Source organism: Trachurus trachurus (genome assembly GCF_905171665.1).
Source record: "Trachurus trachurus genome assembly, chromosome: 20".
Lineage (NCBI taxonomy): Eukaryota > Metazoa > Chordata > Actinopteri > Carangiformes > Carangidae > Trachurus > Trachurus trachurus.
The window spans coordinates 23,789,875-23,814,556 of record NC_139911.1 but is presented as its reverse complement, the minus strand read 5'-3'; the positions used below and the strand labels follow the sequence as shown (position 1 = coordinate 23,814,556).

Genomic DNA, 24,682 nt, shown 5'->3' with positions numbered 1-24,682 from the left:
GAACAGACTGAGGTGGTAGTTGAAGTTTCAAAGCTTTACACTGAGCACTACGCTTTTATTCTGAAGTCGCCAATTAACGAGTTTTACAGTTTTCTACAACTGCTTAAGCATGAACAGAACTCACTGTTTCAAAAAAACAAAACACCCTGTGGGACAAAATGAAGCTGTGAATTTAAAACTGTATAAACTTTACCAAAGTCAAACTTTTGCACCAGAAGACAAACACTTCATCCATATTACCACATTGTTGTTAATTTACTACAACACTGTTGTGTTTTAGTCAGAAGCACTTTCATCTTTGACAAGATAGAGAATTCTGCACAGAGAAATGATTCAAGTCTGCAGAAATATGTGCATAAAGATGAATAAGTATTGAAACTTTTTTCTCCCACAACAAATGAAATAAGTCAATCAACCAATCAGTCTATTGAAAGCACAGTACATCTTCCATTGTGGTTAGGAACAAAGAAGAAGTCAGCTGGACTGAGGAATGGAGGGTAAACAAACCAGCTTTGGATGAGGGTCCACATTGTCCCATATCATCACTCATCAGTGCTCCATTGGTGTTACAGTGCTGAGGAGTTAAAGGGGATTTCCAGTGGTAATCAATGTTTACCTCAGATATCCATCCATACTCCCAACTGCAGCGTGTGGACGTTAATATTTGTTTTTGTTCAAGAATCTATTATTTTTTCAATGTTCATTAATGGGCTCTGGACTAATTTTAAAAGTGTTCTGTGGCCGCAAGTAACATCCTTTTGACCATCATTTAAATTTTAAAATCTCTCCAAACATTCCGCTTACTTCTGCTTTAATGAACATTGAAATATTGATAGATTCTTGAACAAAAACAAACACTGCATTACAGTAACCTCCACACGCTGCAGTTGGGAGTATTGATTGTATGAAATGAACTGATCATAGGTGACCTGATATCTGAGGTAAACATTGATCAAGACCCGGTAATGCCCTTTAAAAGGATGTGAAAAGGTTGGCAAGGTGTGCTTTTATGTCGACAGTCACGCAGGATGTTGTTTATAGTCATCTCTTTGGATGCTGCTGTTAGTCACAAACCAGTGTGCTTTTATTCCGAAATGTTCACACACAACAAATCAGTTCTGCTACACCGGCAGTTCACATATCAGTTCTCACATCAATTCATATTTACATAAATTAGCATATTTAATGAGCTATTCACCTTTATGTGACTGTGTGAACCACAGTTATAGCAGCCTTTAACCTGTCCCTTCATTGTGCTGTTTACATTCATTAACATAAATGATGAATGTAAAAAAAATATATAAATGTGACCCATTCAGGTTCCTGTTGTTGTTCCTGGTTCCAAATGTTTCTATGTTATTTTCATTTCCTCTTTAAGCCTATAGGATGTCACCTTGTCTTGTGTGTCTGTTACTGACGTGTCCCCTCCTGTCCACAGGTTCCTCCGTCCTGTTTGCCAACACGTCGGGTCGTCATGTTGGTCAGCGCGCCCAGATGTTGCTGCCCCCCCTCAAAGAGAATGACACACACTGCCTCTGCTTCATGTTCTACCGGGGAGGGGCCACGCCCGCCACGCTCAACATCTACATCAAAGGTACAAATACTGCAACACGCAGTACTACTACAGGGGGTGGGGGGGCGGAGCTTCCAGGTGTGTTGACATCGCCTGTGTCTTTCAGAAAACAACAGTCCTCTGGGAGTTGCGGTTTTTAACTCATCCGGCCCCGCCCACCACGACTGGAAGGAGGTGGAGCTAGCTGTGTCCACCTTCTGGCCTAACAACTACCAGGTAACACACACACACACCTCTCCTTTTGTCCAATTCTCTTGAGGGAACCAGTTCCTAAATAATCAGCTGATTGCAGTTCAGTTAAAGGGATAGTTCACCCAAAATTGAAATTTCACTCATTATCTACTCACCCTCATGTCAGAAGTTTCAGAGTCCCCCGTGGCTTCTCTGAGTTACAGGGGGTCTCGGCGTAGCAGTGCATTTTCAGTACAATTTCACATTTCGGGGCTTCAATACAAGACGGACATTACATACGAGCAGCATGGAGGTATTTGGATGTTTTTTGGTGTGTCTTTTCTTTACGAAGACAGTTGGTATCCATTTGCAACCGTTATATGGACATGCACTGCTACGGTGAATTTTGGGTGAACTATCCCTTTAATTGGTTATCAATCAGATGGGTAACAACCCAGCAACAGATCAGGTATCAGTCACATGACCTCCAGCTTCAGACTTCAGGAGATTTTCTGTCTCTGCCCATTTCCTACCAGTCAGACTGCTCTGTTTCCTGACACCACAGTGTGTAGATGGAAGGAGAGCAGACGCCAACAGGAAGTGCATGCCACTGGCTTCCATGGCGATAAGAATGCCGGTCTGTCAGGGACTGAGTCACTTTAGCCTTGACTTCCAGCTAGAAATCTGTGTTTGTGGCCACACTTCAACTGTAACAATACTGACCTGGTGACTCAGCAGATAGAGCACGAAGCAGTTAGGCTCAGTAGGCAGCATGCTGGGCTCTGGTCTACCTCTGGTCTACCTCTGGTCTACCTCTGGACCTCTGCTCTGGGTCATCCTCTCTCTCTCTCTCTCTCTCTCTCTCTCTCTCTCTCTCTCTCTCTCTCTCTCTCTCTCTCTCTCTCTCCAGACCTGTCAACCTGTACACATTTTGTGTAGCAGGTACTACACAATTTGACATCAAAGTCAGAATTCTGAGAAGAAAGTCAGAACTAATATAGACATTTTAACCATTTCTTCACAGATCCATCAGAAATGCAACCACAGAAAATAAAAAAATAGTATGTCCTGTCCTCTGCAATAAATTCCTAACCTTAAAGGAATAGTTCACCAAAAAATGAAATTCAGTCATTAGTGACTCACCCTCATGCTGATGAATACTCTGGAGTAGTTTTCTATTCCTCAAAGTGCATCTGGAGACCTGGGAGGCTGGTTCATAGCCCAACCAAAACTTTATATGAGAGTAACAGGGCCCGACACAAAAACGTCCATAAAACTACACGAATACCATTTAATATTCCTCCACACCGCTCGTCCACTGCAATCCAAGTGTCCTGAAGGGAGATAGTCCAGAGTTTACTGGAAACAACCTCATTTAGGACATTTTTACAGCCTCAACAGTCCTGGATTGAATTTGCCTGGTGCACGCTCTGGCGTTCACGTGACCAGACTTGCCGCAATGAGGTTGTTTCAAGTAAACTCTGGACTATCTCCCTTCAGGACACTTGGATTGCAGTGGACGAGCAGTGTGGAGGAATATTAAATGGTATTCGTGTAGTTTTATGGACGTTTTTGTATTACGATACGATACGATAAACTTTATTGTCCCGTTCAGGGAAATTTGTCTTGGACACTGTAGCTGCGCCATAAATGCCTTAACGGCCACAATGACAAAAACAAACAACAAAAGAACAATACACCTCAGCCATATTAATCCAACAGCATTGCACATATCCCATAACATAGCACATATTCCATAACATAACACATATTGCACACATCCCATAACATAACACATATTGCACACATCCCATAACATAACACATATTGCACACATCCCATAACACATATTGCACTCATCCCACAACATAGCACATACATACACCTCATAAATTCACCATGGTATTGGGCCCTATTACTCTCATATCAAGTTTTCGTTGGACTACGAACCGGCCTCCCAGGTCTCCAGATGCACTTTGAGGAAAACTACTCCGGAGTATTCATCAGCATGAGGGGGAGTCACTAATGACTGAATTTCATTTTTTGGTGAACTATTCCTTTAATGTTAGGACTCTATTGCAGAGGACAGGACATACTATTTTTTGATTTTCTGTAGTTGCATTTCTGATGGATCTGTGAAGAAATGGTTAAAATGTCTATATTTTGTTCATTAAAGGTATTTAGTCAAAGTCATCAAAAATATTGCTTTTTTTTTACAACCGATTTCCAGCCAGTGAATGGGGAAATTACCGTGCGCAAAGAAAAGTAGTTGCAAAAGTCTGTGAAAACAAGCCGCACGATAAAAGTGGATACTCAAAATATTTGACCAAGGTTGGCAGGTCTCTCTCTCTCTCTCTCTCTCTCTCTCTCTCTCTCTCTCTCTCTCTCTCTCTGTCTTACTGTAAACTTGCTGTCTCTCTGTCTTTGTCCCTCCACAAGGAGCCAACAAAAACTACTGAAAACCACACAGCTGCGGTTTATCTGCACAGATATTTGATAATCAGACTGAACAGCTCCTAATATAAGATCACTGTTTGAGTTATTAGCTTTCAAGAAGAAACAATACACACACACACACACACACACACATACAATGTGGTTGATCCATATTGAAGCTCTTTCATGTAGCTTTAAAGCTTTAAAAGCTCTGTCGTCTCTAAACCATATGAGAGCTGCAGCTAATTGGTTCAACACACACACACACACACACACACACACACACACACACACACACACATACACACAGGGCGAGAGAGATGCAGAAAAAGAGAGAGAGTCTGTCTGTTTGTTACCTGCAGAATAGAATAGAATAGAACTGACATGATGTGAGGATGTTGGATTTAATGCTGCGTTCAAAACAACTCAGAGGTCGGAATTCCCAACTCGGAAATTTTCGACTTCCGACATCATTGCGTTCACGCTGCAGGAATTCATGGATACCTGAAGGAAGTTTGGCATATTGTAGCTCATCGCTGAATACAAAAAATAAATGCAGCAAGATGTTTGTTTTGGAGGCAAATGAAGAGGAGAGGAGACGCAGCAGATGAGTGCACATATAGCCTAGGCCCTAGATAACAGTTAAATGTTATTTCTGTTACATACGAGGACCGCAATTTCACACAATACAACAATCACAGCTTAATATAAACGTATTTCATATAGGCTACTGCAATAATACACAAAAAATATGCATTAAAACCTCAACAAATACATTTTTAAATTCTAACCGTTTAAGACGAAGGCCGCCATGTTTTGATGTTGTCGTGACGTAAAGTCGGAAAGTCAGAACTCTGAAATGATACCCGAGTTTCCGACCTGTAATTTCTGAGTTCGACGCCGTTCAATTCGTTTTTGACAACTCGGAGCTCGGTTTTTTCCGAGTTGTCTTGAACGCACCATTAACCTTCATAAAAAGAAGAAGAGTGTGTGACTGTAAACTACTCAGTGGATTAACTTCAACATGGTCACAGGTCACAGCACCTTACTACGGCTGGTGGATGGTGGTGGGGGGGTCAACTTGTCCCATCACTAGTGAGTTCTAATCTAATTCTGTCCAACAACAACCACCACCATCCAGAAAATAAAGAAATAACACGTGGTAGGGCTATGTGTAGGTAGGGGCTGTGTGTGTGTGTAGTTGATGGGTGGGGGTGTGTGTGTGTGTGTGTGTGTGTAGGTGATGGGTGGGAGTGGGGTGGGGTATTGTTGATTCACAACATCACAGTTCACCAGCTGCACCCTGGTTTTCACTGTCTGACAGGACTCTGCTTCTGAAACATGACCACAGAAGAATATTAGTCTCTGCAGGTCAACACAGCATGTGTGTGTGTGTGTGTGTGTGTGTGTGTGTGTGTGTGTGTGTGTGTGTGTGTGTGTGTGTGTGTGTGTGTGTGCATCCAGCTCTGAGGAAGCAGGAGGTGGCACATAGTTGTTCTTGTGTAGAGACTAAAGTGGAAGCTCCAGCTGAACCGTCTGCTTTCTCCACAGAAGAAGAGAGACTGATTCGGAACAATACAGCCAATCATAAACACACACACACACACACACACACACATACACACACAGGTGCTATGGGTTGTGAACAGGCTGCAATTACAGCCATCCCATCATCACAGCAGGCGTCACTAATTAGCTGCATCACCATGGCAACGGCAAATCCGCCTTGTTAGAAAGATGAAGTTAATGAGAGGGAGAAACTTGGATAGATAGATAGATAGATAGATAGATAGATAGATAGATAGATAGATAGATAGATAGATAGATAGATAGATAGATAGATAGATAGATAGATAGATAGATAGATAGATAGATAGAAGAGACAGAGAGAGGGGGATGATAGATAGAAAGAGGTATAGAGATAGAGACGGATAGAAAGAAAGAAAGAAAGAAAGAAAGAAAGAAAGAAAGAAAGAAAGAAGGAAGTAAAAAGACAGAAAGAGAGAAAAAAGAGACAGAGAGGGGGATGATAGATAAAAAGAGGTAGATAGAGATAGAGAGGGGTAGAAAGAAAGAAGTAAAAAGACAGAGAAAGGGGGTAGTAAGAAAGAAAGAGGGGGATAGATAGAAAGATAGATAGAAAAAAGAAAGAAAAAGTAAAAGTAAAAAGACAAAGAAACGGGGTAGATCGAAAGAAAGAAAGAAAGAAAGAAAGAAAGAAAGAAAGAAAGAAAGAAAGGAAGAAAGGAAGACAGAGGAGGATGACAGATAGAAAGAGATGGATGGATGGATGGATGGCTAGATAGATAGATAGATAGATAGATAGATAGATAGATAGATAGATAGATAGATAGATAGATAGATAGATAGATAGATAGATAGATAGATAGATAGATAGATAGATAGATAGATAGATAGATAGATAGATACTGTAGATAGATAGAGAGGCATGGTCAATATGGTCAGTCAATAGTTAACTGACACAGATGAATATTGTGGTTGTCATGGCGGTGGGGCTCTGGCAGCGAGGTGACTATGAACCAGTAATCAATGCCAACATCCTTAAACCAGTGTCATGTTAAGTTGTTTTCAGACTCGCCCGTAGTGAAGCAACCAATGTCAATCCGAGGTGACGACATCATCAACGGCTCCAAACTGGCCCAAACCGAGTCCCAGTGTGAATATCCATATTTGGTTATAGTCACAGTGCCCACCTATTGAAAACAGGACGTAACTCTTCAGTGACTAATCATTTGATTTGTCCGATGTTTTCGTTGTGCGATATGCAGCTACAGTGTGTCATCACAGGCTCCACCTAGTGGACACAAATGAGAATGCATATAACCTGCAGGACACCTTGTCAGCTGCATTATGGTCTGTGCTGGACATGTAGACACCTGAGTGCCATGTCCATTGGTATCCAACCTATATTCATATATTCATATCTTTTATCTTCTACTTTTGTTTGTTTAAATTAACATCTACATGTCTATTTATATTCATATTAAGGCCTCTACACAGATACAATAGTGACCAAGCAGAGAAACAGGAAGGAGAGACGAAGAATGGAAGGAAGAGGAGTCAGAGCTGAGGGGAAAACCTGGGTGGATGTATGTCTGTGTGTGTGTGTGTGTGTGTGTGTGTGTGTGTGTGTGTGTGTGTGTGTGTGTGTGTGTGTGTGTGTGTGTGTGTGTGTGTGTGTGTGTGTGTGTGGTTGGGGGGGTTGTTAGGGGGGCTTCCTGTCTCTGGAAGCCAACAGGAAGTATAGGCCACTGGCTTCCATGGCGATAAGGCCATCGGCCATCAGGGACATTTTTTAGAATTACTGTGAATTGAATCAGCTATTGTAATTCATAAACAACAGTTTAAAGGAGGTATTCCTTGACTGTAGGTGCCTCATAATCAAAAGTAATTAATTCTCCAAAACCAATGTAAAATTGTGTTTTATCTATGATGCAAGACGATGGTAATATTTTCGTTTTTGTTTTCTCTTTATTGGTGTGTTCAGGTCTCATAACGTCAGCTACAGTGCACAGACATTAAAAAGAGTGAAGCATCAGTTCAGCAGTCTGACATCATTCAGTTGGGGCTGCTACAACAGGTCTCCAGACATGTCTGTATTTATTATCTATAATATAGTATTTATTATCTAAATATTATCTACAATATTCTTTATTATATATTTGCTACCATCCTCGTTTTTCAAAATAAAAGCATGACTTTCGCAATGAAATGACCACAACAAACAAAAACCATGGGCTTCAAAATACATGTAGCCTATAAAATGATAAAATATTAGGCTGAACATTGAAATGAAATGATGTTTGACCGTACTAAAGGTCATTGTAGCTTCCAGTTGAACAAAGCAGGCCTGGACTGATGATCTAATGCTGTTCACTTCCCCTTTTTGCCGTTCATAACTGATGTGCAGTTAGATGAGTGTAAGGCCAGTATCTCCTGCAGTCTGGATCGTCCTTCCTCTTACATAACAACAGAAAAATATTATAATTGGTAGTCGGTCCAATTAAAATCTCCATGAAATATCTCCAGAGCAATTAAAAGTAGTGAATAAATTGCCAGTGAGAGTGTTTTACATCTAAAAACGAATGGATTAAAAAACAAATAACCTACAGCAGTAGATTTATAATATCTTTTAACAATCTGAGGGTGCGATGTGATAATGGAACTACAGACTAAAGATGAGAGTGTTTAGTCTGTATCAGTTGTATACTCATCTCTGTCACTGTAAATAGTTAAGTGAGAATAATATGAACTGATTTCCAAAAGGCATAAAAAAATAATGATGAAATAGTCATGCAATAAAAATATGGTACCACTTCTAAGACTGTCCTTATAAATTTTTTAGGAATGGCTTTTGATTACTATACTTTACTAATTAGCTTGTTAACAGTGTATAAATTATATATTAGCCGTTATAACATGTTAGATAAAAAAGGACAACAGTGGCCTGTATATTACGGTAACCAAACTGTTCTAATTGAGGAGCAATTACATTGATGAAAAGAAAATTCTAATAGAAGAACAATACAATTTAAATAAACAGTTAGTGGAGTCATGTGATGCTAGACAGTAGACTCCAATTAGATTCAGTTAGTGAGCAAGTGTTAACTATTGAACAGAAAAATTATCCCAAGAGTATCGACCAAGAAGTATAATGATGACAGCACAGGAACAAGATGGAGGAGATTTGATTCATATTTTAGCAAAATATTGCAAAATTAAAAGCAGAAATGATTAATCTTTTATTATTATTAGTTTTTCTTTCTTTCTTTCTTTCTTTCTTTCTTTCTTTCTTTCTTTCTTTCTTTCTTTCTTTCTTTTTTTCTATTCATCTACGTATCTATCCCCCTCTTTCTTTCTTACTACCCCCTTTTCTGTCTTTTTACTTCTTTCTTTCTACCCCTCTTTCTCTATCTACCTCTTTTTATCTACAGTATCATCCCCCTCTCTGTCTCTTTGTTCTCTCTTTCTGTCTTTTTACTTCTTTCTTTCTTTCTTTCTTTCTTTCTTTCTTTCTTTCTTTCTTTCTTTCTACCCCCTTCCTCTGTATTTTTTTACTTCTTTCTTTCTACCCTTCTCTATCTCTATACCTCTTTCTATCCATCATCCCCCTCTCTCTGTCTCTTCTATCTATCTATCTATCTATCTATCTATCTATCTATCTATCTATCTATCTATCTATCTATCTATCTATCTATCTATCTATCTATCTATCTATCTATCTATCTATCTATCTATCTATCTATCTATCTATCTATCCGAGTTCTTTCTTTGTCTCATTGTCGCCTGCACATGGTAAACTGTCATCGTCTCTGTCGTTGTGTCCTCTTTGTCACTGTCTTTGTCGTTACAGTATGTTATCTCACCAATTAGTAAAAAAAAAAAAAAAAAGTAAAGAAATGAATGAGTCTGTGTCTGGACTCAAAGCTTCCATACAGAGGAGAGAGAACCAGCTGGAATATTGTGCTCTGAAGTTGAGTGGGAAAAAAAAAAAAAGATTTTCTGATGGAGAAAGTCGACCAGCTGGAAAACTACAGCTGAGGCAACGGTATAAGTGTCGTTAATGGAGGGAAACGACCCCCTAAACTTCTCTGCCGGCAGCAGGTCTGACCTGAACACAAGGAGACTGGACCAGCTGGTCACAGAGACTCAGACTCAGGACTGATGTCTTAGACCACAACCACCACCACCACCAGCAGCCTCGCCACAGCACTGTGGCAGGCTCCATGTGTGTTCTTGCCTGTAATTAGAAAAATGAAATATCCCCCCAAAAATGAGTCAATAAATAGATTTGATGAAGGAACAATAAAGTTTCAATAAAGAGTTTTGAAGAAGGAACTCCCTCTGGTCAGATGAGTGAGGTTGATCCAGATGTTGCTGTGTGTGTCAGGTGGTGTTGGAGGCCGTCAGCAGCGGACAGAGAGGAGTCCTGGCCATCAAGGACATCACACTGCAAGGGCATGAGTGTAGTAAGTACACACACACACACACACACACACACACACACACACACACACACACACACACACACACACACACACACACACACACACACACACACTCGCACACACACACACACACACACACACACACTGTAGAGCAGGTTCCTAATTGGTTAATGAGGTTTGGCTGCTTAATTGGATAACAATATTAAAAGTTGAGCTGGCATCGTAGAATCAAGGTCACAATGCTTTTTGTGTGTATAATGTGTGTGTGTGTGTGTGTGTGTGTATGTGGAGACAAGGGAGCTCATTAAAATATAAATTGATTAGCATGGACTTTGATCCATCCGTCTGTTTATCTACCTGTCTGCATTTTGATGTTGCTTTCTTATATGAACATTTAACCGTGTGTGTGTGTGTGTGTGTGTGTGTGTGTGTGTGTGTGAGGGAGAGAGAGAGAGAGAGAGAGAGAGAGAGAGAGAGAGAGAGAGAGAGAGAGAGAAATCTGGAGTAAACATCCTTCACCAGAACTTTTTTCTTCCTGTTCAATAAACTGATTGAACACACACACACACATACTCACTCCTGCCTCCACTTTCTGATTGGATCAATGGGATTTTTTTTTTGCTGCATTATGGAAGAAGAGGTTAGCCTTAAAGGAGAATTCCAGTCATTTTGACCCCTAAATCGTTGTCCTAATGGTCACCCAGTGTTGGAGGGAGCAAAAAACGCCACTAAATTGATGCAGGCAAACCAGAGTTACCATGGCTACCCATTGCTAGAGATAGCCACAACGCTAACCTATGGGGGCAATTCTTTCAACCACAACAAACACTCAAAAAACACTCAAATATCTATGGTACATGACTGGAATCCTTATGACACCACTGAATTAATAAACTGTACAGTATAAGCAGTATAAACGTTGTGTTTTTGCATGTACATAGTCACTCACCTCAGATAGCCCAACTCTGAAACATCCTGGAAAGACATTACTATCCCATCACAGAGCTCCTGCTCTCTCCGCCACAGAAACAAAAATAAACGGTTAGAGATATTTTGGACATTACCACTGCTCTGCTCCACCGTTTATTTTTGTAAAGAAATCGTCACAACAAGGAAAAAGAGTTTGTTTCTGTGGCGAGGAGAGCAGGCGCTCTGTGATCGGATAGTAATGTCTTTCCAGGATGTTTCAGTGTTCGGCTATCTGAGGTGAGTGGCTACATGCAAAAACACAAAGTTTATACTGTTTATACTGTACACTATATGAGTTCAGTGGTGTGTCATAAGGATTCCAGTCATGTACCATAGATATTTGATTGTTTTTTGAGTGTTTGTTGTGGTTGAAAGAATTGCCCCATGGGTTAGCGTTGTCGCTAGCACTAGCTCCGTCTAGCCATGGTGTAACTCTGGTTTGCCTGCAGCAATTTTAGTGGGTTTTTTTGCTCCGCCCAACACTGGGTGACCATCAGGACAACGATTTAGGGGTCAAAAATGAGCGGAATTCTCCTTTAACCATGACAAAAGCAGCCAGGTGATGATGTCATCAGTGCGTGACCTCTGACCTTTATCCGTACTCAGGTGGCACACCGCACTTCCTGCACATTAAAGGTGTGGAGGTGAACGCGGGACAGATGGCAACGTATGAATGCACCGTCAAGGGACAACCACAGAGCAACCTGATGTTCTACCTACAGGTATCAATCCTTATGTTTGATTTTGGTGATCAGTAAAAAAAAATGTATTTCTTGACGTACTGATGTAACCGTGCAACCTGTTTCCCGGTTGTCAGGGGATGGGTGGTCGTCAGGCGTTCCTCAGGGAAACCAGCAGGGTGACCCCACGCCGCTATGTGGCCAGATTCGACGTGAAGAACACCACCAAAGGAGACTCGGGACGCTACCGCTGCATCGGCCAATCAGAGCGAGGCGTAGGCGTGTCCCTGTACGCCGACCTCACAGTCAAACGTGAGTGATGTCGTCAGAGTCGCGGTTACACTGGAGACAGAAGTTTCACTGAACATGTGTTAAAGGGATAGTTCACCCAAAATTGAAATTTCACTCATTATCTACTCCCCCTCATGTGGACTAAGGGCTGGGAGAAGTTTCAGAGTCCTCCATGGCTTCTCTGAGTTACAGGGGGTCTCGGCGTAGCAGTGCATGTCCATATAACGGTTGCAAATGGATACCAACTGTCTTCGTAACAAAAAGACACACCAAAAAACATCCAAATACCTCCATGCTGCTCGTATGTAATGTCCGTCTTGTATTGAAGCCCCAACATGCGAAATTGTCCCGAAAAAAATTAAATAAGTCTATATTTTAAGCTTGTTTTATAGCGGAAGCTTCTCAAAGCTTCTCTTCCCGGTTCGTCAAATTTGGACAAACTGGGAAGAGGACAGACCCTGGTTTTACCAAATTTGAGGAACCGGGAAAAGGAGCTTCCGCTACAAACAAGCTTGAAAAAAAGATAAGACTTATTTAATTTTTTTCGGGACAATTTTGCATTTCGGGGCTCCAATACAAGAGGGACATTACATACGAGCAGCATGGAGGTATTTGGATGTTTTTTGGTGTGTCTTTTTGTTACGAAGACAGTTGGTATCCATTTGCAACTGTTATATGGACATGCACTGCTACGCCGAGACCCCCTGTAACTCAGAGAAGCCACGGAGGACTCTGAAACTTCTCCCAGCCCTTAGCCCACATTAGGGTGAGTAGATAATGAAATTGAAATTTCAATTTTGGGTGAACTGTCCCTTTAACATCTGCTTTGTTTTTGTGATGGAAAGTTCTGAACAGCTCTCTCTCTCTCTCTCTCTCTCTCTCTCTCTCTCTCTCTCTCTCTCTCTCCCTTTCTCCACCTCTCTCTGTCTCTCCACCTATCTTGCTTTTTCTCTTTCTCTCCACCCGTTTAACTTACTTTCCACCTCTCTCTCTCACTCTCTCCTCGTCTCCCCATCTTTCCCCTCACCTGTCTCTCTCCCCCTCTCTCCTTCTCTGTCTCACTCACTCTTTCTTTGTCTCCCCTCCTCCCCCTCTCCACCTGTCTGTTTCATCCGTCTCGCTCTCTTTCTCCACCTCTCTGTCTCTCCATCTATCCTGCTTTTTCTCTCTCTCTCCACCTATCTAACTTACTCTCCACCTCTTTCTCTCCCCCCTCTCCCCCTCTCTCTCTTTCCCTCCCTCTCTCTCTCCCTTCTCTAGATCAAAGCTGCAGTTTGTCATGTTTTTATTTTAATGACTCTGTCGTCAAATGAAGAGTTGTATTAGTGCTCCTCACCTCATTACTACACTGCATATATGTGTGTGTGTGTGTGTGTGTGTGTGTGTGTGTGTGTGTGTGTGTGTGTCAGGTGATAGGAGCGCCTCATTAGAAAGTCAGTTTGCTGTTTAAAAAGGGAGAATCAGCGGCATTTTGTCAGGATGTGTCTGCGTTCCTGTGAAGATGAATCACTCCAAAGTAAAAGCCTCTTTTTTTCCTGTCTGTCTGAGCATTAGCGCGCTAACCCCGGCCGCTAGCACACACTCAGGTGTACAGTGTGTTAATGACGACTCATTAAACTTGGTTTGTTGCAGCAGGTATTTTCCTTCCCTTCATGATGATCTGCTGTGTACAGAACAGAGCTGGATGTTTATACCCCCCCTGTATGGAAATGTGTGTGTGTTGATTCCTCTTTTACCGAAGCGTACTGCATTCACTTGAAAAAAAACAAAAAAAACTCAGGTTTTTCTGAGTAATTTTTTTGGGGGGTTTGTTTTTATGAATATTTTTTTCTCTTTTTCTGACATTTTTTTTCAGTTTTTCTTGGTAATTTTTTTCCTCCTGTTTTTCAGAGTATTTTTTTTCCCTAACTTAACAAGATTTCAAAATCCCGCAAGAAGCTCCCACCTGCAAGTAACGTAAGGACTGATTTCAAATTAAAGGTGCTACATCAGACTGCCCTGATATTTTGATAGGTAGTCTCCTTTCAATATCAATCTGAATTTACAGGTAACACAGTGAAAATAAGAAAAATGAGTGGGGTTTTCCTTTGAAAATCTACATCACCTTGCAAATTACGCAATTGAATCCGTTTTTGAAAGTCACCTTTATTTTGAAATCAGTTCTTACATGCTCGTAGTATATCCACCTTTTTCCGAACGTCAAAAACGTAGCCTGTTTTGCCGGTTTTGGAATGTTATGTTTACGTTTCCATGGTTTCAGTAGCCGCGGTAAATGCATGGATTTTTTTTTTTTTTCCCCCCAATGAAAATCTGTAAAACGCATGGATCATCACAGCAGCTTTTAACAGTGGATATCACACAAATTGACATCTGTGTTAAAAGCCAGCGTTAATAGATCCATGCGTTTACCGCAACTATGACAACGCCTGAAAACCATGGAAATGTAAACGTAAAATTCCACCAAACCGGCAAACCGGAAGCCAGTTTTGACCATAGATGACGTTCGGAAACTTGTGGATAGCAGTGGTTCTCAAACTTTTTTACATCAAGGACCCCTAAACTGACACAAATTAGACCACGGACCCCCCATTGGACAAAATTCTGAAACAAACAATAAATAATAGAATAACGTTACTTTTCTTAGTCAATGTATGTTCAAATTACTGCCAATGGTGTGATTTTTTTGGAAAGATTTCAAGAAATTGTTATATTTATGGGGAAAAAAATTTGGTAAAATTTTGAGAAAAGGTTGGGGACTCCCTTGAACCCTCTGGACCCCACTTTGAGAACCACTGGTATAAAGTACATCTAGCACAAAGCAATGCCGGGGAGAGCTCAACTGTATTTTTTGAAGTGGAACATTTACTTATCATGATCTAATAGATCTAATAGATCATGATGAAGTGGAGGCTTGAGGTTAAACGTTACTTGCAAAAGGGAGCTTCTCACGGGATTTTGAAATCTTGTTTAATCAGAAAAAAATTACTACGAAAAACAAAAAAAAACTAACCAAAAAATAAATTACTCAAAAACAACGGATTTTTTGTTTGTTTGTTTGTTTGTTATTTTCAAGTGAATATGCTTCCATACTCTTTGACCTGTTTGTAATCTGTCTTGTTTCCTGGTGGACATGGACGTGGACATAGTGTGTGTGGTCCAGGATGTGTGTGTCCCACCCTCAGCCTCCACACTGACCCCAGACCTGTCCCTGATTGTGTCTCACCACCACCACCACCTTCTGCTGCTCACTTATTTGGCTCAGTTTGCTCTGTTATCAATCATAACAGAGCCAATCAATACTGGATAAAGGCCTGACACACGCACGCACACATACACACACGCACACACGCGCAACCACACAGGTCGATAACTTGTCTGATCTCTGCAAACACACACACACACTGACAGGTGAGGAGCTGTTTGTTGGTCACATGATCTGACATATATCCCACAATCCCCGGTGGCTAAACCCCTGATTGAACTGTCACTCAGACTGTGTGAGTTTTATCTCTCACACACACACTCACACACACACACACACACACACACACACACACAGTATTAACCTGAACATGATAAACATGCATCATTACACATGTATCCCTACTCTTTCTGTGTGTGTGCGTGCGCGGGTGTGTGTGTGTGGTGAAGTGGGTCAGGAGGAAGTAGAGCAGCACCACCGGGGTTTCTGGGTAATGGAATCCAGGTCTGTCGTGATTCGCCGAAGGTCACAAATATTAATTAACTCATTAACTTCTTCCTCCCTCGTTAAGAGAGATCAGCAAAACCCTGAGGAGTTAGTGTGTGTCTGTGTGTTTGTGTTGCGTGTGTGTGTGTGTGTGTATGAAACTGATCATGTCTCTATTTATCCCTCAGAGCCTCCTGTACCGATCGCCCCCCCTCAGCTCACAGCAGTAGGTGCCACCTATCTGTGGATCCAGCTCAACGCCAACTCCATCAACGGAGACGGACCCATCATTGAGAGAGAAGTAAGTCTAGACGAGGACTGTTCTGAGGTTCTTTGTGTCAGTTTAAATGTTTCTCAATCTTTCATAAAGTTCTAGAGATCTGGGTTGCAGTGTTTTTGGAAATTTAATGGGATTTTATGGGTCTCTAAGGGACTGTAGGGTCCTGAGAGAGAGTCTAGGGTTAGAACCCTTGTGGTGGTTCTTGCAGGTCCTAAAGAGGTATTCAACAGATCTTATATGGGTTTCTAAAGAGAGGAGAGAGTTTAAAGGTATAGTATGTAGGAATTCCCCCCATCTAGCGGTGCGGTTGCATATCTGAACGTATTCTTTATGCTGCATTCACGTGAAATGGGGCAGACGTCAGACAGACAACAGACGCTGCATGTAACAGGATAAACAAGCGTCTATGTAAACAAGTGGTCCACCAGTACGAGGCAAAACAATACAGGTGTGACAAACACGCAGGGGCGCAGAAACGTTGAGTGACAGGTCCGGAGACAGGCTGTTTCGAGGCCAGTGGGCGGGTTCTCGGCCAGTAAATCCAACATGGCGCTGTTCAGGCCGCCATATTGGAGTCACTAAAATGACTCCACAAAACCAGTGGGTGACGTCACGGATGCTACGTCCATTCTTTTTACAGTCTATGGAAATAATCAGCTTGGTTTCTAAATCATAACTTGTGCTATTTAATTAAGTTGTGTATGTTGAACACAATGGGTCTCATTCATGAAACGTGAGTAAATCTGTGTGTAGATTTGCACATAAAAGCTCACTCTACTAAAACTCTACTCCGGATTCATGAACGGTGCGGGAAACTCAGATTTGATCGTGAACACGTGTGTAACTTCATGAATGCCAACCCATCGTAAACTAACAACACGCCCCCGGTGATCAGCAATTAGCATAGATCTCCATACATGAATAGCCATATAAGGAGATCCTGACCACCATATTAGGAGGTAGGTGCATCCTGCTCACCTGCGGCCATGACGCAAACGAGGAAAGAGGGAGAGAGAGAAAAAAAGGGAGATCACGGATCAAAGTCATTTTGGGTGAAGTGGAGTCCAGAAAAAATATTTAATTCTCTTCTGTTAGTAGTGGTGTGACTGGGACAGGTCAAAGGCTGGAGGGAAGAAACAGATTTAGTGAATTAAGTAGGCCTATCCTTGGTTGATTAAAGAACCGTTTAAGAAGTAAAGCCAGAATAGTTCGATATGAAACATGAAAAATAAATAAATACACACAACTACAGAGCTACAGCAGCAACGGGAGGAGGAGGCTCTTCACAGCCTCAGCTGTAGAGGAGCATGGTTGTATCAACACATGAAGTTATATAGGCAGGTTATATTGTTACAGAAGCACCAGCCGTCTGTCACAGCTCCATCCAAACCGGTGCCGACTGCGCTACTGCGCAGGGTGAAGTGTGCGCCCACCGAGCGTGTACTGTAGCAACCAAGGGGGCAGTTGTCGGTCTGAGGAGTGAAGCTCACTTCCGCATTCAAAAAGCTGCAATCCCCTGAGCTGTCGCTGGGGGCTGGCTCCAGAAGGGAGCAACTCCAATTGAGCCCCATGTTAAAATAGCCGATTTTACAGCTTTAAAAAACATATTTACAGCCTGGTACATTTAATTTTTTTGGTCTCAATCGATAGTGAATTTTTTTTAAACTCTACCGTTTTACTGTTATTAGGTTTAAAGTTCTGGCCAATTAGGGCGCAGAACCGTTGAGTGACAGGTCCGGCGACCGCTGCTACGAGGCCAGTGGGCGGGCTCTCGGCCGGCCAACGGCCGCACCGCTCCAAATATGGCAAGTAGAATCCAACATGGCGCGGCTCAAACCCCCGTAGTAGCGGCACAAAACAGACTCCCCCAAACCAATGGGTGACGTCACAGACGCTACGTCCATTCTTTTTACAGTCTATGGTAGCAACACAAAAATTTTTTTTCCGGTTTTATATCAGATTATTATCATCATTAGATGGAGCTTTGACGTGTTTGTGCGTGTCCAATCCCTAAAACGTCTCTCTCTCCAAATATTTCTAATTGTTTGTCATGTTTAAATTACGTGTTTCAAAGGTGTCGGCGTATTTTGAACATGAGAGAGAGTAATACGGATTTAAATTGTAATTTTCAACAGTGACAAGCAGTATTTATTTGCATTCCTACATTTACACAAGCGCTACACACAGTCCGGAGCAGGTGTAGATTTTGTGAGTAGCTACGAAAAAATCAGCACTACTAAAAGATTGATGAATGCGGAAATCCACGTAAATTTGCGCTGCTCAGGGTTTACACGCAAATCCGTGCTGCTCACGTTTCATGAATGAGACCCAATATGATGTCGATGGTTGTTCTCATTTCTGTCCTATGAATGGTTTGTGTACAGGTGGAGTACCGTACGATGTCGGGACAGTTGATCGACACCACGCCTGTGGACAAAGCCACCCATAAGATTGGACACCTGGACCCTGACACCGAGTACGAAATCAGCGTGCTGCTCACCAGGCCCCTGGAGGGAGGCACGGGAAACCCCGGGCCACCGCTACGAGCCAGGACCAAGTGTGCAGGTGAGTCCGATCACATGATCAAAACCTGTAGCCATTCCGTTAATGATGCGGAATGTTTCTAACTTCATCTGTGCCATTTTAATACTTGTTGTGTGATAAGAGCGAGCAGCCAGCGGGCCGGGGCCAGGCTACACTCACACTGAGCTCATTAGGAGGTTAATGGTGGAGTCAGTAGTGCAGCGTGCCATGCTAAACTGCATTAGCACTAAGCACATCAGGTGGCTAATGGTTAACAGTCAAAAACACAGTTCATTAAAACTGTGAGCCATCCTCGGCTTTGTTATCGCTACACTAATTAGCTCTTTACGGGTACAGTGAACACATCAGCGTAGCATGCTAACTGTTCACCTCATCCATCTCCAGAGCGAACACACACCGCTGTAGGTGAGTGTGTGTGCCAGTAGGTGCAAACAAACAGTATGTGATCAGCAATTAGCACACTAATTACACAGGTGCAACAGACTCACTGCTGCTGCAGCATTTCACTGCTGTTGTCTTTTTATCATTAGCATCAGTCGCTTAGAAAATAATCACACTCACAAAAAACATGTTTACTGTTTGCAAAGTGTGGAAAAGTTTAGTACAGTGTGGTTTCACCTCTGTCTCTTTGTCAGATGTATCTGAACTGAACTAAACAACTCACATCTTTATTTCTGAGGCTTATTTCTATGAATGAAAAAAAATAAATAAATCTGTCATTGAGACAAAGACATGAAGCACTGACATCACAGCCTGAGGCAGAGCCAATGATTTACATAGATGTCAGAGTGTAGACACGATATGTAGCTATAGGCATTTGTATTAATAGAATTGTGTAACATAGTCAGGAATGTAGCAACATGTTTATCAAATGCCTGTGTGTCCCGTGCCTGACCTCAGGTCTGTTACTGTAGACAAAGAGCATGATTACACTTGTGTCAGGTTCCAACATGTCAGAGCTGCCCACGGCGTTGTGCTGTTTCTCTGGTATGGTCTCCTAAACACATCCTACTGTACGCTCTGCTGCACCACATACCTGAAGTGAGGCTCTCACCTCACTGCTGTGTTCATCCACTCACAAACACTGGTCATGAGATACACATGTGCATGTACATGTGCATGCCTGTAATTAGTTCTTAGGACAGCGAAGATGTTCTGGTTCCTTGAGGAGGTGGAGTTGTTTTTTATTGGTCTACGATAAAATAAAGTTTGGCTTTAGAAAAAGTAGCTGTGTGTATGGTAGGGCACTACTACAGTTACAGTTACAGCTGTAATGCATCAGTCATGCAGTCATATCCTATTACCGATTTTGCTCATTTACCAATAGCAGCATTAAGTTGCACAGGACACACCTCCACCTACTTGTTGCACCTGAACAGAGGCCTTCAGTATAGTTTACAGGCTATATAGTAGGTTTATCATTTGTTACATAGAACATTTTTCTTTCCTGTTTGAATACACTGCAAAAACTCAAAATCTTTCCAAGAATATTTGTCTTATTTCTTGTCAAAATGTCTCATTTTTGGTCAAAACTAATCTCTTTCCACTTAAAATGAGACTCATCACCTAAAAATTAACTTGTTTTTAGATCATTTTCACTTGAAATAAGTGCCAGTGAAAGGTAGTTTTTTTGTGCTTGTAATAAGAAAGAAAAACTTGCTTCATCATCAGATTTTTCTGCTTATTTCAAGTGAAAATCTGCTTGAAAGAAGTAAAAAAGTATCTAAAAACAAGCTGCTTTTTAATGTGATCGTATTTTATGTATAATGAGATTTGTTTTGACTAGAAATAGGACAAATATTCTTGGTAAGATGTTGAGTTTTTGCAGTGTAAGGATTTGTTCGTATTGAATTATTATTTTTAGACCTCCTGAACAAAGTGTAAGTGTGTGAACAGTGTGTCACTGTTTTCTTTGTCATACATGTAGAAACAGCCAGTGTTTCTACAGACCATCGTCTCTGAGCCAGCTGATCATTTTTGTTGAATTCTGTTGAGTTTTAAGTTATGTGATGTATTTTTCTATAAATAATTATGAGAAAGATGCTTTTTTTTTTTTTTTTTTTTTTTTTTGCTTGAGCACTTGTCCCCAAAATGTGCACACAGTGCTGGTGTATGATAAGATTGTAAGAGTCTGAGGGGTAGAAATTGTGAAATAGATTTTAGGAAACAGGAAACTCTGTAGTCAAATGGTGAGAGTGGTGCGGTCTCTGTTGAGGTTCTTCAGACGTTGTGATTGTTGGTGAGGAACCGGAGATGCTGGAGGAGATTCTTAGTGGTTGGTGGCACTTGACTGTTGTTTGATGATGAGGGTCCTGGTTCCTCTGTAAAACCCTGTGGGACCGTCAGCAGATCAAAGCTAATGCTCCTCCAAGATTAACAGCAGGAAACACCAGGAAACAAAACTAAAAGACGGTAGTGTGTGTGTGTGTGTGTGTGTGTGTCATACCCTGCGATGATGTACGCTCTGATAACACTCATCTCTGTCTTCAAGTCACTTTTATTTATTCATTTTACTGCCAATAAATTATTAACCAGGCAGTGTTTGTCTGTGTGTCTGTGTTTGTGTGTGTGTATGTGTGTGTGTGTGGGTCTGTGTCACAGTGCATGTGTTTAATAATGAATCAGTGTGTCCATCATACAAGCTTTAGGACTTAGGGCTCAGGGAGGCGACTCAGCGTGGCGGCAGTTAAACAGGAAGTTTGACCACATGATCATTTAATATTCAGCTCCGATGTCTTTCTGCATTGACGAACCCTGAAGATAGCCCGTCTGAAGCAGCAGCATATGGACGACAAGACGAGCAACAATTTTATTTTTGAAGGTGGATGGAACAGGAAACAGCTGATTAATCAGACTATTTAGTTCATGATTATTAAAAACTCCATGAGTGTTGTTCAAGTTCACTTTTATTTATATAGCACAGTTAAAAAGACCTGTGACAGTCGTCCAAAGTGCTTCACAGAGCAGAGACAAAGACAAAAAGAAAGCATGTACAAGAAACAAGAAAACATGCATATCATCATCACACACAAATGCATGTAGCACATGTACATTAGGGGTGGGAGAAAAAAATTGATTCACATAAATATCGATACCTTTTTTGACAATTTTTAAATCTATTTCTTTTTTCAAAAATCGATTTTTTGATTTTTTTTTATATTGTGCAATGTGCATTTGTTAGCCTTTTTTACATACAGAGAGTACAGGTTTTGTTCACTTTATAATGGAGTATGTTAATTTATAGTCTCCTACAGTATTTGTGTGCAGATAAATGTTAAAAATGCAGACTAAAAATCGAGAGGATCGTATAGAAGAATCAAATCGGGAGAAAAGCATATCGTCCCAGTACATATACGAACATATGCGCATACATACACATACGTGCACGGCTACAGTAGTCATAAACAATAGTGCAAGATTATGTTAAAAATACACAGATATTTTGAACAAAACTAGGCAGGATTATAGAAGTCCCTGTGGATCTGAAGGCCAAGGAGAAAAGATGTGTTTTTAAAGCACACTTAAACCTCTCCATGGATCCTGCATGTCTAACATGTAATGGCTGTTCCAGAGTCTGGGAGCAGCCACAGAGAAGGCACCATCGCCCTTGGTCTTCAATTTTGATCTAGGTACATCCAGCAACAACTCACTGGATGACCGTACATCTCTGGCTGGATTACAGACTTGTATGAGTTCCACCAGATATAGAGGAGCCAGACCAGTTAAAATCTTAAAGACAATTAATAACACTTTAAAATGACTCTTTCCAAGTCATTAAAAGATAAATAAGGCTTGACTTTGATCAAATGCGAATTTGGTGAAAAGACCCTTTAACCACTGTGTTGATTTGTTTCCTAAAATCAAGGTTGCAGTCAAAAGTTACACCAAGGCTTTTAATAAAGGGAGTGGTTTTAAAAGCAAGGAGATCCTGACCTTCTGGAAGGCCAGATACAGTGACCTCGGTTTTTATCTCACCAACCACTGCTCTGTTACTGTTCTGCATCACATCATCATGATGAATGACCAATCATTTGAGTTATAGCAAATGTCACTCCCACACAGTCATCATGAAGGAGGAAACTAGCTGAGACTGAAGCCAGGCTGTAGACATGTGTCATTCTCATGTTAAGTTAAGTCTATAGCTGCGTTTCCACCACAGGGACTTTCCACAGGAACCAGGAACCTTTAAAGGAACCATGCGTGTTTCCAACAGAGGAGCCAGGAACTAAATTCTAGTTCCACCTGAGGTAGAATAGTTCCCTAGAAACGGCCCTGGTCCTGGTTGGGGGGGCAGTACTTTCTGAAAGGTTCACGGGGTTGTTCTTGGTGTTTTTGTTTGTTTTGTTGAGGGAAAGCACTGCAGTAACTAACAATATAACTAGTAAAGTAACTAAATACTTCTGAAATATAATAATCATAACAGTAACTTGATTGGGCTACTTTTAAAAGGAGTAATCAGTAATTTGAATACTTTTCCAGAGTCATTTGCCCAACACTGCTTCTAGATCTGCATGCATCTTCAAAATATTGTGAAATCTTTGTTCTTGTATGTGTCATTTTTAGACTACAGGCTACATTTACTTTAGTAATGATTTGCATGATCTCCCCGGGACTTTAGGCCCCGGTGGAAACGCAGACAACTACAACTTTTTCAGGAACCTTTAGTTCCTGAAAAGAAAGTTCTAGGAACTAGAAGTTCCTTTGGTGGAAAAACACCATATGGAATGACTCAGTGTTGGAGCCACAGTATAGTGGTCAGTAGAGGAACTGCAGGTGTTGGTTACCTTCATTCTTACCAGCACAGTAATAATAATAATTCATTTTACATCACTGAAGCTACTTTCCAGTGAAGAACTAGTCTCCAAATCCTCAGCAGCTCATTCTCATTAGAAATAACAACAGTTAGACTTGTTCATTATCAATGATCAACATAACTAATGTGATGTGGTGTACAGTCTGATGACAGTAGGATCACATCACAACCATGACTCCAACCTGAACCACCACACAGTCTTATGTCCCTGGTTCTGGACGGTCTGGGTCCAGACCCAGACCCAGACCCAGACCCAGACCCAGACCCAGACCTTCATACATGGACTTTAATGATGGAGCCTGAACAGCTCTGATGCAGCTTGTGCGTGATGACAGAAAAATCCAGTTATAACTTTTCAAATGGAAGAGTCAAAGGAAAGAGTCCACGGAGAATACGTCTCATGATTAAAGTGTGTGTGTGTGTGTGTGTGTGTGTGTGTGTGTGTGTGTGTGTGTGTGTGTGTGTGTGTGTGTGTGTGTGTGTGTGTGTGCTGGACACACACACAGGGCTCTCAGCATTGGTCATAAAAATAAAAACATTTCTCTGTGTATGTGTGTTAACATCCATTAAAGTGTGTGTGGTGTTTGTCGAGGCTTTTAGAAAAGTCTCACATTAATATTTCACTCTCATTCTCTCTGCGTCTCTTTTCACCTCAGATTTTCACGCTCTGCTCGTCGAGGATGTTTCAGAGCTTCTACTTCTCTTTTTGTATTTTTATCTTGATTTCATCTGTCTGTCTCTTTTATTTCATCTCAGTGGGCAACACTTTACCAAGCTGACCATCACCGCTAGACTGGCAGCTGCTCCCTTTAGGTGCCTTGTTAGAACTTCTCCCATTTGTTCTTAACATTCAGACTTTGTTTTAAACAACAGTCACTGTGTCTCTCTGATAGACACTCTCATTTACACACAGACACTAGTTAACATGCTAAAATGCTAAACCAAGAGCAGCAGTGGAAGAAGCTGGTGTGAACCGCACAGTCAGAACCAGGCTGTTAAAGGAAAATTCTGGGCAAATTCAACTCGGGGCTGTATTTTCCTATCATTTTAGGTCTAAAAGAAGGAATCTGAGGATTTTCAGTTTAATTGCTCCTGTTTTGCGGTAGTTGTGTCTGTCCCCGCATCGCCAGGGCAGCGATGAATGGGAGTGGATGTAAGTTCCGCTGCTTAGGCTGTTTACATCCCTCAAAGCTGTAAATTTTCTCCACAGACAGCGTCAGATGGCGACTCAAACATGCAAGAAGAAGTTTATTTACTTCAAGCAAGCC

General features: G+C 41.4%; 1 protein-coding gene across 1 annotated transcript in view; it reads left to right on the top strand.

The window, feature by feature from the left end:
• The window catches only part of LOC311003924 (receptor-type tyrosine-protein phosphatase mu-like), a 171,614-nt gene that overhangs the window by 63,822 nt on the left and 83,110 nt on the right, over window positions 1-24,682 (top strand). Inside the window, exons 3-9 of the mRNA XM_083995836.1 lie at window positions 1,439-1,594; window positions 1,680-1,789; window positions 10,092-10,170; window positions 11,725-11,840; window positions 11,936-12,110; window positions 15,966-16,078; window positions 18,442-18,622. Of these exons, the coding sequence (XP_083851962.1) occupies window positions 1,439-1,594; window positions 1,680-1,789; window positions 10,092-10,170; window positions 11,725-11,840; window positions 11,936-12,110; window positions 15,966-16,078; window positions 18,442-18,622 (930 nt within the window). The remainder of the gene's footprint in view (window positions 1-1,438; window positions 1,595-1,679; window positions 1,790-10,091; window positions 10,171-11,724; window positions 11,841-11,935; window positions 12,111-15,965; window positions 16,079-18,441; window positions 18,623-24,682) is intronic.